The sequence below is a fragment of the Macaca nemestrina genome, chromosome 10, assembly GCF_043159975.1.
Source record: "Macaca nemestrina isolate mMacNem1 chromosome 10, mMacNem.hap1, whole genome shotgun sequence".
NCBI lineage: Eukaryota > Metazoa > Chordata > Mammalia > Primates > Cercopithecidae > Macaca > Macaca nemestrina.
The window spans coordinates 80649755-80668589 of NC_092134.1; the positions used below are offsets into that span (position 1 = coordinate 80649755).

Sequence of the window (18835 nt, forward strand, 5' to 3'; positions counted from 1 at the left end):
CTGGCTGAGCTCTCAGCCAGCCTGGCCTTCCCTGCATCCCTGCATCTGGGGTGGGATCTGCTGACCACTCTGTCCTCAGCACTGGCCCCTGCCTTCTGTCTGTGCATGGAGGCAGCCGTTCACTCTCTCCCTGGCCAGCTTTCATTCAGCTAGGGGCAGCTTGGGTCTGTGGGATTAATCAGGTGCTGGTGACCACTCTTCCTCAGACCTGGGGTCATTTCATCCATGAGGAATTGAGAAAAGGAGGGAGAACAAATACAACAGATATCTCCTTGTAAATGACAATGACAAAGCTTGGGCAGGAAGAGAATGAATGCCTGCTGACCTCCTATATGCCAGGCACCATGGGGACATTGTCTCATTCCCTGTGAGGCACATGTCCCATTTGGTAGATGAGAAGATGGATTGGATGGTCCATTATCACGCTGCTCATAAAGACAAATTGAGTCTGGAAAATTTACAAAAGAAAGAGATTTATTGGACTTACAGTTCCACGTGGCTGGGGAGGCCTCAAAATCGTGGCAGAAAGCAAAAGGCACTTGTTACATGGTGGTGGCAAGAGAGAGAATGAGAGCCAAGTGAAATGGATTTCCCCTTATTAAACCACCAGATCTCGTGAGACTTATTCACAACTACAAGAACAGTACGGGGGAAACTGCCCCATGATACAATCATCTCCCACCGGGTCCCTCCCACAACATGTGGGAATTATGGGAGTACAATTTAAGATGAGATTTGGGTGGGGACACAGAGCCAAACCATATTGGATGGGTTCAGAGTGGTTAGATGGCCCGCCCAAGGTTACACAGCTAGTTAGTGGCAACAGGAGGGATTTGAACACAGATCTGTTACACTCAGCTGGGAAAAATTTAAGTTATGGCTTAAAACTAGGATTTTGCGTTTAAAAACATTGATCTGAGAAGGGATCCACAGGTTTCATCATTCAACCAAAGGGATCCCCAGCAGCAAAAAAGTGATGAACTCTTGCCCCGAATTCTGCACCATTATAGAAAATCAGAACGCGCCTAGCAAACAACTGGGCAGCAAATGGAGTCGCAGAGTGCACAACACCAGACCCTGCTGGAGAACGCCCGTCTAGAATTGTGCGAGCACAGACTGAAGGGAGGCCTGCAAGGCAGCATGGGTACCCAGGGCTGAGAAAGACAGTCAGGGTTTTCTTAGGGAAGATGTTTTGTCTTCCCCCATCTCCTTAGTACCTAGCTCCATGCCTGGCAGGTTCTCAGTAGCTGTTGGCCAAGTTGAAGTGAATCTGGATCTAGGTTTAGAAGGCTAAGGCTGGCATACAGAATATTCCCCTTTTTATGGGTACATGGAGCCAAGCACATGTGGAGGAATAAGAATGCTAAGAATAACAAATATACATGTGGCTTTTGACAGTTTACAGAGCACTCCGTTAATCACTAGCTCACTCTATCCTGAGAAGTGGTAAGGCAAATATTTGTATTACTTCCAATTTATAGGGAAAGCAACTGGGCTTCAGAGGACAATTTGTTCCGATTTGCAGAGCTGGGAAGTGGCAAACTGTGCACTCAAACTCAGGCCCTCTAACTCCACATTCTGTAGGGTGAGAGGATGGGTGATGGGATGTCTTTTCTGGAGGAAGGAGGTACTGTGAGGCTGGAGAGATGGAGGTACAGTGGGTGGGGACCTGGAGGGCTGGGCCCAGGCAGGGGCTTCTGATTAGGAAGCCCTGGGGCGCCGGTTCAGGTTCTCCCAGAGAGGAGTGTGATGGGATCCAGTAACCTGTGCCCTCCAGATGACTTCTGTAGGTGTGTTTAGTGACATGCTCAACAGGTGCGGGAAGGATGGGTTTGTGCCAAGGGCCAAGCCCAGAGATGTTTCAGATTTTTCTCTTTATGCCCCTGCAACCAAGCCCTGCTGCTCCAGCACATATAAGAGACCCAGGTTGAGGACTCCAGCATTCACCGGCCTGGGCCCTCTTGCTTCTCTGATAGCTCCCAGCTTACTCTCTGCAGCCATGATTGCCAGACAGCAGTGTGTCCGAGGTGGGCCTCGGGGCTTCAGCTGTGGCTCAGCCATCGTAGGCAGTGGCAAGAGAGGTGCCTTCAGCTCAGTCTCCGTGTCTGGAGGTGCTGGCCGATGCTCTTCTGGGGGCTTTGGCAGCAGGAGCCTCTACAACCTCGGGGGGAACAAGAGCATCTCCATGAGCGTGGCTGGGTCACGACAAGGCGCCTGCTTTGGAGGTGCTGGAGGCTTCGGCACTGGTGGCTTTGGCGGTGGATTTGGGGGCTCCTTCAGCGGTAAGGGTGGCTCTGGCTTCCCTGTCTGCCCTGCTGGGGGAATTCAGGAGGTCACTATCAACCAGAGCTTGCTGACTCCCCTCCACGTGGAGATTGACCCTGAGATCCAGAAAGTCCGGACAGAGGAGCGAGAACAGATCAAGCTCCTCAACAACAAGTTTGCCTCCTTCATCGACAAGGTGAGCTATGTCCCCGGCCGGAGAGGGGCAGTTAGAAGAGAAGGGTCCTGAGTCGTGGGGTCTCAGACCTGAGCCTACCACAGGTGCTGGGAAGACCGCTGAACTTCCCCGGGCCCCAATTCTCCAGCTGTTGAAGGGGCATCGTGACTTTTAGCCTTCCTTTTTTTGTCCCATGGCTGGTGGGAAGGTGGGAGGTTCAAGGCAGTTAAATGTTTGGATTTCCCTAGACATGCTGTGGGATATTGGACAAATCATTTGACTTTTGTGGCTCTAGTCATCCCAGCTATAAAGTGGGTTCATTATTTCTCTGCTTCTTCTCAGATTTTGGTTTTGAATATAATGCAGTTAACTCCACTAATCACTTAACAATGGCCACTTCTGCTCTTACAACAGAAGAAAACTAAGCTGATTGTGCAAGTGAAAAAGGGACTGGCTCCAGTGGCAGATTCTAGGTCTCACCAGGGCCTTGGAAATTTACCTTTTTCATTCCTTTGATTAAACAATACTGCTCATGTCTGGGTCTGTTTGAAGAAAGGAGGAGACAGGTCTTTTCTTTTTGTAGCCCAACTTCCTTTTTCATGCAATGTCTAGAAGTTCAAGTTCTTTAAGCTCAGTTACAGTCATGCATGATGGATGATAGTGAGCAGCGCAGCCCCAGAGAGCCGAGTCATCCAAAGATTGATGACTGGGTGGATGAGTGCCGCCCTTTTGTCCAGATTGCCCTGGTTTACCAGGCATCAAAGTCTTAGGCAGCTTCGACATATGGGGCAAGAATGAACACTCTTGGAGTAGAATAAGGTGCATATTTGCTCTTCTTGCTAGTTTGAATAAACCCACAGTAGCTTAAAGAGGTTTTACTGTGACTGTAGGACATGCAGATATGACAGCAAAAACTCAGGGCTCTTTGATGCATCCTTGTCTCATCTCATCTCATTTTACCTTTCGAGTTCAAAATGTGATCAGTCTCCCTTACCTGCTTTCCTTTCGGTTCTGAGGCTCATAAAGTGGAAATGTCATGCTAAGCTGCTGTCTTGGTTCATCTGGATAGATTTTTTCATAGAGGGAGGGAAAGTTCAGGGAAGTCCTTTGCAGAATGGAGTTTAGGTGAGACTCATAATGTGTATAGGGCCCTGGTTTTAAATATCTATACTCAGTTGTTCACAGGTTCACAGGGACACACCAGGTCCATTGATAAGTAAGCTTATTAAAAAAGTCTGTAGTGACTTTATCTTTTGTTTGCTTTGGGTCAGGATCACTTTGAATGCAACAGCCTCCAGACTGTGATGTCTCCTAATTTCATTTTGTTATTTCACAGAAGTTTAATGTTCTTCTTTGGGGCTTTGGGTGCCTGTGGTTAGGAAGTTGTTCTTGCTGCACTGTCAGGCCCTGCTGCTCTGGCTGTGCTCTGTTCTCCACAACATATGTGACCCCCTTGGTGCTATGGGCTCGAGAATGGGGCCATCATGTTGACCTGAGTGAGTGGTGCCCTGGAGATGCAACATAGTGGCCCTACTTGGGTGGTTCTTGGGCCGTGTGGTTCCCTGGGATTGACTGGGTTGGTGTTGGCCTTGGCTGGCCCTCCTGCCACACTTCAGGCCATTATCAGTTGGCTGGTGCCTTTATCAACACAGGTGCGGTTCTTAGAGCAACAGAATAAGGTCCTGGAGACCAAATGGAAGCTGCTCCAGCAGCAGACGACCAGCACCTCCAGCAAAAACCTTGAGCCCCTCTTTGAGACCTACCTCAGTGTCCTGAGGAAGCAACTAGATACCTTGGTCAATGACAAAGGGCGCCTGCAGTCTGAGCTGAAGACCATGCAGGACAGCGTGGAGGACTTCAAGACCAAGTAAGTGGGGAGGAAGGAAGGGACGCCATCTGACACATGTGCCCAGCCACACCCAGGCTCCCGGGCCTCTCTCCAGTGGCTTAGAATCTCAGGCTCTGAAGGTGGCTAGGAAGGCCCTCTAGTCTGTTTTCCTACATCGACATAGTCACGTTTTCACAGGGTGAGGTCTAGTAACCACAAGTTGTTCCAAATGGAAATTCAATGATAGATTCAGGGATTTGGGTCTGCCATATACAAACAAGATCAGAACCCAAATAGATGAAAAGCAGTATAATATGGTCAGAAGAATACAGGCGGTAGAGACAGATGGAGCTGGTTTGCATACTGAGTCCTCACTTACTATCTATGTGACCTTGGGTGAGCTGCTGAACCTCTCTGAGCTTCAGTTTTATTCATCTTCAAATGGGAATAATATTCCTACTTTATGGATTGTGAGAATTAAATGAAATAACATGAAATAGAGAAAGCATGTGGCATATTTCAGTACACAGAGTGAACACTGAATACACAGCACCTCTCATTAAACTCACTATGGGATAGGACTGACAAAATAAATACCAACCCTCTCTCTCAATTCATTCACCCACCAAACAAAGGAAAATGGAGTGTGCTGATGACATTGCTGAGAATTTAATCTGCCAAAATGGCCAAAAGTACAGCCCTTCCATGGATATTAAATCAACTACACCATTGCTGGGTTTTCTCTCGAAAACAGCCTCTTTAAAGTTTGGTTTTCATGTCTCTGAATAAACCTTGGCCTAAACTGGTACTTCCTATATTCAATGAATGCAGTGAATGTAGGTTAAATGAATATCTGTATAAACATGGGAAATGTAACTAATTACCTGGATATCTCCAAATTTGTTTGGAAATGCTTGAAAACAAGCAGCAGAGATCTGAGAAACACCAGCTCACTGTGGGCTTTTGTCTTTTTCTCCCTGTGCCCACCCCCAGATATGAAGAGGAGATCAACAAACGCACAGCAGCTGAGAATGACTTTGTGGTCCTCAAGAAGGTAAGAGACGAAGGATGGTAGGGAGTGCCTTCAGGGTGCTCCTTCCCTTGGGGAGTGGTCTTTGGTTGAAGTCATGGGTTTGGTCCTTCTCTGCCTCATCTCCACTTACTTGGAACTACCTAGATCTATACAGTCAAAGAAAGTGGGTAACCAAACCAGGTTCTAAGGAATTAAGGTAGGGAGGAAAGCCTATTTGCATTTTTTTTTTTTTTGAGATGGAGTTTCACTCTTGTTGCCCAAGCTGGAGTGCAATCTTGGCTTGCCGCAAGCTCCATCTCCTGGGTCCAAGTGATTCTCATGCCTCAGCCTCCCAAGTAGCTGGGATTACAGGCATGTGCCACCACGTCTGGTTAATTTTTTATTTTTAGTAGAGACAGGGTTTCTCCATGTTGGTCAGGCTGGTCTCGAACTCCTGACCTCAGGTGATCTGCCTGCTTCAGCATCCCAAAGTCCTGGGATTACAGGTGTGAGCCACCGCACCTTGCCAATTTTTATTTTTATAAATTCGTGAGGTACAAGTGTAATTTTGTTACATGGATAGTTTGTGTTGTGGTGAAGTCAGGGCTTTCAGTGTATCCATTGCTGGGATAACATACATTGTATCCAATAAGTAATTTCTCAATGTCCACCTCCCTCCCACCCCTCCCTCTTTCAAGTCTCCATTGTCTATCATTCCGCGCTCTATGTCCATGTGGTACTTGCCTTTCTGTGCCTGAGTTATTTAACTTAAGATAATGAACTCCAGTTCCATCCACATTGCTGCAAAAAGACATAATTTCATTCTGTTTTTATGGCTGAGTAGTATTCTATGGTGTATATGTGCCACATTTTCTTTATCCAATCATCTGTTGATGGACACTTACGTTGATTCCATATCTTTGCTATTGTGAATTGTGCTGTGATAAACATGAGTGCAGGTTATCTTTTTGTTACAATGATTTCTTTTCCTTTGAGTGGAATTCCAGCAGTGGGATTGCTGAATCCAATGGTAATTCTATTTTTAGTTCTTTGAGAGATCTCCATACTATTAGAAAAGCCTATTTGGATAATCAACTTCCATGTCTTCAGGTGGCTCTAAGGGAAGAATATATAAAATTGGTCCCCCACCAGCTCACCTGCTGCTGAGTAGTCTTTCCTAAGAGTAGACTTTCCTAAATGCTGCTGAGAACATCTGTAGGTGTCACTTAGTACCCCGCCCCCCCACTGGCATTCCTGTTCCTCATCTCTTATCCTCCTTCCTCCTCTGCAGGACGTGGATGCTGCCTATATGAACAAGGTGGAGCTGGAGGCCAAGGTGGACAGTCTTAATGACGAGATCAACTTCCTGAAGGTCCTCTATGATGCGGTGAGGGATCCTCCCTTCCATTCAGGGAAAGGGAATCCCCTGTCTGCGATGCTGCTGGCTGGGATTCACAGTTCTTTGAAAGGACTCCAGCTCCCTTATTTTAGGGCAGTGGGTTCTCATCAAGGTCATGCATAGAAAGGTTTGAAGTGGGAAATTCAACTGGGAGATTCTTAGAACCAGATGTAGTCTTGGTCTTAGAAGGGGTGATTAGATCTAAAGAGTGCTTGGAATAGAATTCATTGCTGTCTAGCATTTTTTCTGGTGAAATGGATCTGTTCCATTCCCTTCCATCCAACACACCGACACTCACTGCATTAGACAGAGTGGCTTATGGTTCCTGGGGACCAGTAAAGACTAGAAGCATTGCTCTTCCATTCTGAGCTGTCACAACCACTTGATTTCTGCTTAGAACTTTACCTATCTCTCCCCTTCCTACACATTGTGAATGCCAGCTCTGCTCCTATCTGAGCCTGTATCAGGTCAGTGAAGGCTTTCCTAGAGGGCTAGGAAAAGCCTATTTGATGTGAGACATTTGCCTTGCAGGAGCTGTCCCAGATGCAGACCCACGTCAGCGACATGTCCGTGGTCCTCTCCATGGACAACAACCGCAACCTGGACCTGGACAGCATTATTGCTGAGGTCCGTGCCCAGTACGAGGAGATTGCCCAGAGGAGCAAGGCTGAGGCCGAGGCCCTGTACCAGACCAAGGTGGGTGGTGTGGATCTCTCAGGAGATGGGGCTGGCTCTGGGGCTCTGCTTTTTACATCTGTGAACAGGGGATCATTAGCTCAAGACCAACAGAAGTCAGATACGAACAGACATTTCCGGGCATCGTTGGTCCTGGTCTGAATTGCCACCTGTGGCAATTCTCACTGAGTTCACTTGAGAATGGACCCTACCCAGATGCCCCTGACCCCTGGTTCTCTGTGTTATTCTTGAGTATTAGGTCCAGCAGCTCCAGATCTCAGTTGACCAACATGGAGACAACCTGAAGAACACCAAGAGTGAAATCGCAGAGCTCAACAGGATGATCCAGAGGCTGCGGGCAGAGATCGAGAACATCAAGAAGCAGGTGGGTGTCTCTCCCTTCCAGATGAAGCACAAGGCCAGGGGCCTCAGGCAGACATCTCCAGAGTGGACAGGCAGATAAAGCATCGGGCCAGAAGACCCTGAGCTTGTTGCTGGGAATTCACAGTTCTTTGTGCAAGCCATACCCAGATTTTTTCAGCAATAACCCAGTTGGCACAACATGACGCTCCTGGTGCATAGGTTTCTTGGCTCTTCTTCATGGGTTTTTGCTCATCTTTATTTAATCAGTCAGGTGGAGGCATTGGTGGGCTATGGCTGGAGTGAATGAGATGTGTAAGTGTCAGGGAAAGTGGGCAGTACAGATAGAATCTTGACATCCTGACCCAAGGAAAGCTGGACCAGGGTAGGGGACAGGTGTAGAGGCCTTGAAGGCAGGGCACTGCTGACCACCTATCTAATGCCTTTGTCAACAGTGCCAGACTCTTCAGGCATCCGTGGCTGATGCAGAGCAGCGTGGTGAGAATGCCCTTAAAGATGCCCACAGCAAGCGCATAGAGCTGGAGACTGCCCTGCAGCAGGCCAAGGAGGAGCTGGCACGAATGCTGCGTGAGTACCAGGAGCTCATGAGTGTGAAGCTGGCCCTGGACATCGAGATCGCCACCTACCGCAAACTCCTGGAGGGCGAGGAGTGCAGGTGAGGGGTTAGGCAGGGTGTGAACATGAGGGCCGGAGAGGTCCAGGGCCATGAGCTTGTACCTCTGCCGGGCTGCAAGCGTCAGTGCTGTGCCAGTGCATTACGAACCAGGACAGCTTAGATAACAGGTTCACACTGGGTCCTCAAACTCAGAGGCTGCTCAAGGGTAAGAGAGGTGAGTGAGGTGGGCTTATTGAATGAAATTCTGTGCTCCCTGAGGTTCACTGCCTTTTCTTTCCCCCACAGAATGTCTGGAGAATGCCAGAGTGCCGTGAGCATCTGTAAGTACCTTCTGCTCCTGCTGTAGTTGTTCATTCACCTGGGTCTTGGCTGAGACCCCTGGGTGCTGGCACCATTGGAATAACTATGTCCTTTGTGTCTTTTCTGCAGCTGTGGTTGGAGGTAGCACCAGCACTGGAGGCATCAGTGGAGGATTAGGAAGTGGCTCTGGGTTTGGCCTGAGTAGTGGCTTTGGCTCCGGCTCTGGAAGTGGCTTTGGGTTTGGTGGCAGTGTCTCTGGCAGTTCCAGTAGCAAGATCATCTCTACCACCACCCTGAACAAGAGACGATAGAGGAAATGAGGTCCCTGCAGCTCACTGTGTCCGGCTGGGCCCAGCACTGGTATCTCTGTGCTTCCTTCACTTTACCTCCATCCTCCCTCTCTGGGGCTTGTCTTACTAGTGTCCCCTCCACTATCCCATGGGCTCTCTCTGCCCCAGGATGATTTCCTGGGCTGGGACAGGGACTCTGCCTCTTGGAGTTTGGTAGCTTCTTCTTGATTTGAGCCTGGTGACCCACCTGGAGTGGGAGGGATGTCAGCTGACAACTCACCTCCTATGGACAGAGACGAAAATGACCAAGAGTGTCATCTCCAGAATTATTGGGGTCACATATGTCCCTTCCCAGCCCAATGCCATCTCCCACCAGATCCTGTATTATCCATCTACATCAGGACCAAACTACTTTTCCATCACCTGGTAGCACCTGGCCTTGCAAGCTTAGGACAAGAACTACTTAGTGTCCCATTCTACTCCTGTCATTCCCTCTTATCCATCTGCAGGTGAATCTTCAATAAAATGCTATTGTCATTCATTTTGAGCAATGGTCGTTTTTCCCTGGGGAGGGGTCTCTAAAATCCTGTATAACTAGACAATTTTGGTGAAGGTGGATGCTTGAGGGTCTGAAGGATCCGTCTATACAGATCTGGGTCATCGAATAATTTCTCAGGTCTCTACTTCTAGGTTGCTCGAATTATTGGGGTAGAAGTACAGTGTATAGAGGCCGAAGGCTGCCTACAGGGCAGTTGTACAGATACAAGGGGCGGCCGACAATTACACACACATTAGCTATTGTAGGGCAACCTGGGGCAGCACTGTTTCAATGCTGATCCTGGAATAAACCTGGAGGGAAGGGGTTTAAGTCTGCAGGTGGGGGGCATTTGACAGGTGTGAGAGAAGCAGGCCAGGGGTCTCTGTTGAATATAGAGCAAGAAGGTATGGAGCTTATGAGAGTGCTTATACTCTGTGTCTAGCAAGGCCTCCCTATTTTCATGAAATTCCATGCATGGGGCTAAATCTCACTGGCCCAACAAGGCTTTCAGGAACCTGTTCCAAGAATCAACAAGGTCACGGTTGTTGGAAGGAGGCATGCATGTGCGTCATTCTCCTAGAGTTTTCATGAGCTGCTCACTTCCCCAGCTCCTCAGGGGTGCCTGGGGTTATGTCTGTGGTGCTCTCCCTGAGTGGCAAAGAATGTTGGAGGTGGAGCAGGGCTTCTGGAGCAGCAGTGGAGGGAGCTGTCTAATTACAGAAGTGAGGAGAGGATAGTCAGAGGTGGGGGTCTGGGTAGAGCCTTTGAGGACACCCTTTTTCTATACTGGAATTGGTCCAAGGTACTTGGAATTGGTCTGAGTATAGAAAAAAAGCAAAGTCTCCCCTTTTCCAAAGATTTCCCAGCTCCTGCTCTGCAGTCTGACCCGAATCAGTTTGCCGCAGATGCAGAATGCACTCTCTGCCTTGGCCACCCAACTGCACCTCCCACCCTTGACTGCCACAGAGTTCATTCAGGCTCCAGTTCCTCCAGCCCTGTGTCCATGGGGCCTCATGGTGTGCAGGCAGAAAGGCACATGGTTTTCCCAAGACCAGTCCCTGCCCATGGGACCCTCATGCAGATCCAAGGTAGGCTCAGGGTTGTTCTGCCTTTGGGAAAGCGAGGACAGAGCAGCAAAGCATTAATCTCAGGGGCTTGTGCTCTCTGGGCAGGGGACTTTGCCAGGAGGAACCTGGGCTCTGTCCTTCACCAGCCTGGCCCTAAAGTCCCCATTGTCTTAGGGCTCATTGAGCCCCATGTGTCAGACCAGGAAGTCTCTACAGCCAGCCGCATTTGGCGGCTTTGACTTCTTCTAAGGGCTGCACTCCTCCCCTGGCAAAATGCTGATGGGCTCTTTTTTTTTTTTTTTTTTTTTTTTAGTTTCTGGGAGTGGGGAGGAGGAGTTAAGTGTTGGAAGTAGGGGTGGAGCTTCTCAGGTTCGCCCACCAGGAGGCTGCAGGTTGTGATGGGCCTCACGGAGAGGCAAGGGGCAGGTTAAAGCATTTCCCATGCCCCCTGAGTGTGGGAGCAGCCAGCCTGAGCGGCCCTCCGTGCCTCTCAGTGTCTCTTTGGTTGAACTCAGTGATTTACACTGCAAGGTCAGGCCATAGATTATATGTGTGTATGTGCATCTTAGAATAAACGTGTTTGTATTCATAAGCACATGGCTATGTAAGCGTGTCAGTGTTTCTTATTTATATAAAAAGTCTCTTAGGTTGGGTGCAGTGGCTCACACCTGTAATCCCAGCACTTTGGGAGGCTAAGGTGGGCGGATCACAAGGTCAACAGATCGAGACCATCCTGGCCAACATGGTGAAACCCCGTCTCTACAAAAAATACAAAAATTAGCCTGGCGTGGTGGCAGGAGCCTGTAATCCCAGCTACTAGGGAGGCTGAGGCAGGAGAATCGCTTGAACTCAGGAGGCAGAGGTTTCAGTGAGCTGAGATCACGCCACTGCACTCCTGCCTGGCGATAGAGCAAGACTCTGTCTCAAAAAAAAGTCTTCTATTTTACATAAAAGATGAAAAATCTTCACATTGATCTCTGTTTCTAGAACAGTCCAGGAGAGTGCATCCTGGCCTTGATTCATATGTTTGAAGCTGGTTGGCTAGTCAGAGGGGATATTTAGGGTAAATATACTGCTGAGATAATAGGCACTACCCTTCTCTCTGATCTTTCGAATTGGATTCTGGCCAGCTCCTAGTGCTCAGGAAACAGGGAGACATGGTTTGCATTATCTGCCCTGTTGGAGGCCCCATGCTCTCCCTTTTCTTTTAAATGCTTCACCTCTAAGTATACAGAAATCACTTTTTACATCTGAAGGGCCCAACTGCAGGTTGGCAAATCTCTAACTTGGTTTATTTGGCTCATCTGCCCTGACTCCATTCCCCAAGCTCTCGGCTCCCAGCCCTGACTGTAGTAGTCCCACCATCACTTTGGCTCAGGCACCTGTCGGCTCCTAAGCAACTGTTATGTTTGCCTAGATCCCTCCCACCTCACCAAGACCCTCTGCTCTGGGTTCAGCCCTCTCAGTTCCAGAAAGTTCTCACTAATGCTTCTGAAGTCTCCCTACCTCGTTGCTAGTAAAACCAGAAGGGTACAGCAAAGAGGGGCTTATTTAATGTTCTACCATGGGGTTTTGGTTTAACTTACTGATGGGGCCCAGGCTTTGGGTTCTAAGACCAGAGGACCTCAGAATAAGGCACGACTGCTCTCATGTCTTGGGTGGATGTTCAGGGTTTAGTGAGACAGCTATGGGGGGAAATAATTGAGGGAGGTGGGCCCCCTTTGTGGGCCCTCAGGACACGGTAATAGTGGGCCAACGAGGGACAAAGGGAGGGAGCAGGCTGAAGAGAAAAACGCCATTTTAGCACCATTCCATTTTTTTTCCGTGTTGATGGTAGAGTCTGAACAGTCATCTCGTTATTCCACTGAGAAGGCCGGGAGTGTAGAGTTGTGGCCACGAACGGTCTTGGCGGTGGGAGCCCCAGACTCAGGCTCATTGCTGCCCATGGTTTTCTGGCTTGGCTTTGGGTCAAGGTAGGACTGTTCTGCATCTGCATTTTTTTTACTTGATTGTTGTGGATTTGATCCTCAAAAATTCGAGAAAGTGGACGAGAAGCCAGATAAGCTGGGAAGACACTTTCTGGAGAAAGTGTTTTGATTGTCATTTGCCATCCACCCATTCACCCATCTACTCATCCATCCGTCCATCCATCCATCCATCCATCCATCCATCCATCCATGATCCATCTATTCATCCATCCATCCATCCACCCACCCATTCACTCATTTACTCAACAAACCACTAGTCTATAAATTATTTATGGACAGGAAACATGACTTTATTAATCTTGACATTCCAGGGCCACTGTGCTTGCCATATAGTAGCTGTTTAACAAATGTCAATTGAATAATGTTTACTGAGTGCCTAGTTTGTGCAGGGCAATGGGGACCCATTATGGAAAGAATAATTATACTCTCTTTTCAAGGAGCTTTCAGTACAGATGATAATGTCTAGATAAAAACATGCACATAAAGAACTTGGTAACTGGATAGACAGATAAATGACTTTGGAAGTTACAAATGAAGGACATGACAGTCCAGAGGAGAGTAAAATTACTTGTAGTCTAGAGCGAAGGGTTGGCACTCACAGGAGGCTTCATGCAGGAGGCGGTATTGAAGTGGGGTCTTGATGAAGAAGCTGGTCCTAGATGCTAGAGACGGGGGCAGGTGTTCTCCTTACAGAGGGCAGGATTCTGATACCTAAGAGCAGTCCTTTCTTCTAGAAGTCTTCTAGGAGTGGCTCCACCCCTTTGGAATATCCTGCTGTTCTGTCTCCCTTAGGCCTCCTCATACTGGATTTTGGTCACACTCCATTTTCTGTGCAGTGTCCTGTGAAGCTGCAGCATTTCTCCCATCAGGCTGGGAGCCCCTTCTCTTGTGAATCCACCACCCAAGAGCATGGCAGGGGCAGTTGCTTCAGCTCGACAAGCATTGTTGAGCGCCTACATTGTGTCAGACTCTGTGTAGGGCCATGAGGATATAAAGCTTATTGCAGTATGGTCCTCACCCTTGAGAATGGCATAGTGTAATGTGAAAATGGTGCATGAGTGTGGGGAGTGTAGACACATTAAATACACATTCTCCACACTTTCAGGAAAATGTTGAAAGCAATGGTGTATGCAAACACTGAGGCTCTGGAAGCATAAGGGAGAAGCATTTGCTTTTGCCAGGGATTCAAGGAAGACTCCCTGGAGGAGGTAACACCTGTGAAGCCAGCCACGTAAAAGGGGTGTGGACCTGGAGCTTGTGAGAGGGGTGCAGGGGAGGAGGGTGCTCTAGGCAGCAAGAATTTCAGAGTAAAGACAGGGAAGTGTGGCTCAGTGCAATACCAAACCAAAAGCCGCTTAGCATCACTCCAGGCAGGGCAGGGAGTGGTGGGAGAGGACGCTAGAGAGAAAGATTGAGGCCAGGATGTGGAGGACATGGGTTGGCCCATTGCCTAATTTGTTTGGGGTTTGGGCTTTATGTTCCAAGACTAGACAAGCTCAGAACAAGGCGTGTCTGAGAGATTAAGCTCAGAAACAGATGAGGAGGTAGCTCTGGGCCACCTGCTCTCAGGGTGTGGCCTGGAGGCCCATGATGTGCTTTGAATTGCAGTCTAGGAACCACCACTCTGCCCCTCCCTCCCCTGCCATGCAGCTGTAAAGCTAAGCCTTGCCATGGCTCTGCCTCCTTTCCCACTCTTGTTTCCTATGAGGGTATGTTTCCAGGAACAAAGACGTTTGCTGTCATTCCTTTGTCTCTTGGCAGAATGGTATCTCACCCCGCATGCTGGCATCCATTCCTTTGATATTTATTGAGCACTTTTCATATGCTAGGGGCTATAAATTGCTATTTTAAAAATCCCCTTGTGTTACTTGCAGTGTCCCCTGGTCCCCTTATTTCCACTATGATTGTACCCTTTGCTTTATGTCCAACTGGATCCCCTCAAATTCCTCAGTGGAGAGAGATCCATGCTTTTCAAATCATTGCATTGAGAAATAAATGTATTTTTCCTCTTAAATGCCTCTTTCCCAGGTTAAATGACCACCTAATGGTTGTTTTCACCTCCTCTTTTTTTTTTTTTTTTTTGAGAAGGAGTCTCGCTCTGTCGCCCAGGCTGGAGTGCAGTGGCCGGATCTCAGCTCACTGCAAGCTCCACCTCCTGGGTTTACACCATTCTCCTGCCTCAGCCTCCCGAGCAGCTGGGACCACAGGCGCCCGCCACCTCGCCCGGCTAGTTTTTTGTATTTTTTTAGTAGAGATGGGGTTTCACCGTGTTAGCCAGGATGGTCTTGATCTCCTGACCTCGTGATCCGCCCATCTCGGCCTCCCAAAGTGCTGAGATTACAGGCTTGAGCCACCGCGCCCGGCCTCACCTCCTCTTTTAACTTTTTTTTTTTTTTTTTTTTTTTTTGAGATGGAGTCTCTCACTGTTGCCCATGCTGGAGTGTAGTGGCGCGATCTTGGCTCACTGCCATCTCTGCCTCCCTGGTTCAGTCATTCTCCTGCCTTAGCCTCTGGAGTAGCTGGGACTACAGGCTCCCACCACCACGACTGGCTAATTTTTTGTATTTTTAATAGAGACGGGGTTTCATTGTGTTAACCAGAATGGTCTCGATCTCCTGACCTCGTGATCCGCCCCCTTGACCTCCCAAAGTGCTGGGATTACAGGCCTCAGCCACTGCACCCTGCCTATCTTTTGTTTTACGACAACTGTTTAATAACTTCCTAAGATCTCTTGGGAATTCTCCAGCGAGGACAAGGTTGTGATTTCTGTCGTGCACAAGCATCTGGTTTGAGCAGGCACGCCAGCCAGACATGATTCAGCACAAATATAAATGGACAGCTCTTATCCATGCAGAGGAATCTTATGTAAATAGAGGCTTATTCAGGGCAAACCTTTTTTTTTTTTTTTTTTTTTCATTTTTACTGTTATGTTTATTTTCTCTGTAAGTGCTTTGTGAATGCTGTCCCTTCAGTTTATTCTTACAGCAGGACAAGGAAGTGAGTTATTTAAAACTAGGAAGCTGGCCGGCATAGTGGCCCATGTCTATAATCCCAGCACTTTGGGAGGCTGAAGTGGGCGGATTGCTTGAGCCTAGGAGTTCAAGACCAACCTGGGTTAGATCGAGAGACCCTGTCTCTGCAAAAAAAAAAAAAAATAGCTGGGCATGGTGGTGCATGCCTGTGTCCCAGCTACTTGGGAGGCTGCGGTGGGAGGATGGCTTGAGTCTGGGAGGTTGAAGTTGCAGCGAGCTGAGATTGCGCCACCGCACTCCAGCCTGGGCAACAGAGTGAGACGCTCCCTCTCTCTCTCTCAAAACAAAAACAAAAACAAAAGCAAACCAACCCCCCTCTGCACCACCACCAACAAACCCATGCCTTACCATTCTCCTCCTCAGGCAGGACTGATGGAAGTCAAGAGCTAAGGAAGGGAATAGAATCTTAGCTTGCATTGAAAGAAGCACGGTGCCCCCATCACAGACAGGAAGGGGCTTCCTATTAGTTCTGGTGCACATGAAGCCACCTTTGAGTACCCTATCTTAGCACTGTAGTTTTAAGAGATCCATTACATATTAAAGTGGGTGCAGAGAATAGTCCTGGAAACCATGTGTACTGAGGACTGGGAGAAACAACTGGGTCTATCAAACTGGGAGGTTGGTGTCTGTGAACTCCACAGTATTTTCTAATATTGGAAGGGTTGTGATACAGAAGCCAGGGGAGTTTGTGTGTTTTACTCTGGAAGGCCAGGCAAGAGCAAATTCATCTGAACTCAGTTCCCATCTGCTGAAGGCCTGCAAAGGCCACAGGCTGATGGACACAAAGGCAGGGAAGACAGGTGGTAACAGCGCTCAGCAGGGAATCTCAGCTGGGGGCAGGTGTCCAGCGGTGGAGGGGGCAGGAGCTTGAGACCTGAGGCTGAGAGGCCCCAGTTAGGGTTGCTGTTGTGTCAGGACTGCAAGGGTTCTGAGAATGCACATGGATGCAAGTGTCTCTTGATTGAGTGAATAGTGTGTCTTTTTATGTATATGTATTACCACTTTCAAATGTATATGATTATGAACTGCAATTTTATTTAAAAGTGTTTGCTAAATTCATAGTAAAAAATGTATGTTCTTAAAGGATACTGGAAGTATGAGTTCTGACATGTGTGAAGGTCAATGTAATTTTGTGTGTGTTAAAAGGGGCCTTCATACCCAGAGAGGTATGGGTGTCATGCCATGACGGACAGGTGACTGGGGCTCCCGCTGACCAAAATTTCACTGATCCTATAAGAGGAGTTGGGTTCCCATGGAATGGAGTGGAAGGCCTGAAAGCTAGATCCATGAAGGCCTTCCTTGGGTCAGGGTGGGGTCTTGCTGGCCTGGGCAAGTTAGGAGATTTGATGAATTGCCTTCCATGGGGATCTTGAAGAGTAGGAGTGGCCAGGTGGATTCTGCCTCCAGGTAGAGGAGTGGACTAGAGAGTCTCCTGGCCATAGCACCCTATGAGTCTCTGATTTCACACATTGCAATCCAGTGACTCACTCTTCTCTCCAGGGAGAAAGCACTTAAGGAGCTTAGTTAATAAACTTCAGATAATTCAGGTGTTGGAGGTGACTGTAAACCAACTCTATTTTCTCAAAGTGTTTATTAAGCCCTCCAAGTTTAGAGGGCTGGGCCCAACCAATAAGAATTTCAACTCACTGATTATCTCCTCCCCTTCCACCACTTCCTTCACTTACAACTCTGATCAGAATTGACATTCTAGTCCTGGGAATGTACTCCCCAATCTTTGTTTTGCTCCCTGTCCTCTCAAAGGCCAAGCCATGTCTTCTCTGCTATCCCAACCCCAAGAGTAAGTATAGATTATGCCCTTCTTCCCTTTCCTTCCACCATCTGTTGGGGAGGTCCCAGACCCAGGACTAGCTGATGACAGCAGTGATTGTGATTGTGATTCTCCAAGATTCTTCTCCAAGATAATTCCTTCTAAAGGAATGACAAGCATGATTCAGAATCAGTGGGCTCTGGCAATGGCTGAGATCTCCCTCACTGGGGGCACTAAGTACCCTGAATCACTATGGGTTTAAGAATTCCTAGAGACTCATTGCCCTGGAACCGAGGCCCCACACCTGACCAAGCAGCAGCCTCATTTCTGTCTGGCATAAAGGCAAGTCCTCCATCCTGCTCTCTTAGATATTATAAGAAAAAATATGGCCTAATTTTTGTAATATGTTTCTTTTTTTTTTTTTTTTTGAGAATGGTCTTGTTCTGTTGTCCAGGCTGGAGTGCCATGGTGCAATCATAGCTCACTGCAGCCTTGACCTCCCAGGCTCAAGTGATCCTCCAGCCTCAGCCTCTCGAGCACCTGGGTCTCCACGCACATGACACCACACCCGGCTAATCTTTGTATTTTTTTGTAGAGATGGTGTTTTGCCATGTTTCCAAGGCTGGTCTGAAACTCCCGGGCTCGAGCAATCTGCCCACCTCAGCCTTGCCAAGTGCTGGGGTTACAGGCGTGAGCCACCACACTTGGCCTCATGATATGTTTCTTGAAACACTGGCAGATATTTCATGCATCTAGCTATGTTCCTGTGAGATCTAGAGGGTCAGAGATGATTGATTATCTATTATGGTTAGTGATGCTGAAATGCATAGAATTTAAACAGCCTTGGTCGTACTTACTTATGGGGAGGATCTGGTCTAGCCCTGGGATTGGTTCATTGCCTCTGAGGGAGCAAAGAGGAGAGGAGCCTGTGTGGCCACCCTCTGGGCCAGGGCTAACTTCACAGTCCATGGGCAGAACTTACAGAAAATCAGGGATATAAGTCAGAGGTGCTGGAGAGGGGATCCCAGCAATGAACGGGACAGATTGTGTGACCTGGAACGTCCAGTCAACTTCAACTTGATTCTGTAATTGGTTGATTCTTGATTGATTGGTTCTTGATTCTGTGATTCTACTTTTTTTTTCCCCCTGAGGAGGTGACATTCATTTTGCATGTACATTTTTCTAAATCTGAACACCAAATTTGAGAAGTCTGGATTCCTCACATTGAAATAATCTCAATTAGCTTGTGCTACCTCATGCAATGGGAGTTGAACTAGCTTTCAACCAGTTTTACCTGGTTGTAATCCAGTAAAACGGCTTAACCATTAATTCATTAATAATAAATTGATGGACTCATTCATTTTTTCAACAAACCAAACTTTATGGCACTTACTATTGGCAAAGCACTGTGCTTTGGTCCAAGAGACCCAGTGTATTAACAAGACTGGAAACTCCTGGAGAGCTTATGGTTTTATCCTGGGGTGGAGCTAGGATGTTGCAC

At 48.1% G+C, this 18835-nt stretch overlaps 1 protein-coding gene across 1 annotated transcript; it reads left to right on the top strand.

Annotated features, from left to right (window-relative positions):
* Nucleotides 1-1943: 1943 nt before the first annotated feature.
* LOC105474303 (keratin 4) lies at nt 1944-9482 on the top strand. The gene is made up of 9 exons (XM_011728874.2): nt 1944-2461; nt 4093-4307; nt 5262-5322; nt 6572-6667; nt 7211-7375; nt 7614-7739; nt 8170-8390; nt 8637-8671; nt 8781-9482. The coding sequence occupies exons 1-9, from the start codon at nt 2000-2002 to the stop codon at nt 8960-8962; spliced, it is 1563 nt and encodes a 520-aa protein (XP_011727176.1). The 5' UTR covers nt 1944-1999; the 3' UTR covers nt 8963-9482.
* The last annotated feature ends 9353 nt before the right edge of the window (nt 9483-18835 follow it).

What these genes read in the sequence shown, in the direction of transcription:
- LOC105474303 (XM_011728874.2), top strand. Translation starts at nt 2,000, where the DNA reads ATGATTGCCAGACAGCAGTGTGTCCGAGGTGGGCCTCGGGGCTTCAGC. An exon ending in ACTTTGTGGTCCTCAAGAAG is followed by an intron (nt 5,323 to 6,571) that starts GTAAGAGACGAA and finishes CCTCCTCTGCAG; the next exon opens with GACGTGGATGCTGCCTATAT. An exon ending in TGAAGGTCCTCTATGATGCG is followed by an intron (nt 6,668 to 7,210) that starts GTGAGGGATCCT and finishes TTTGCCTTGCAG; the next exon opens with GAGCTGTCCCAGATGCAGAC.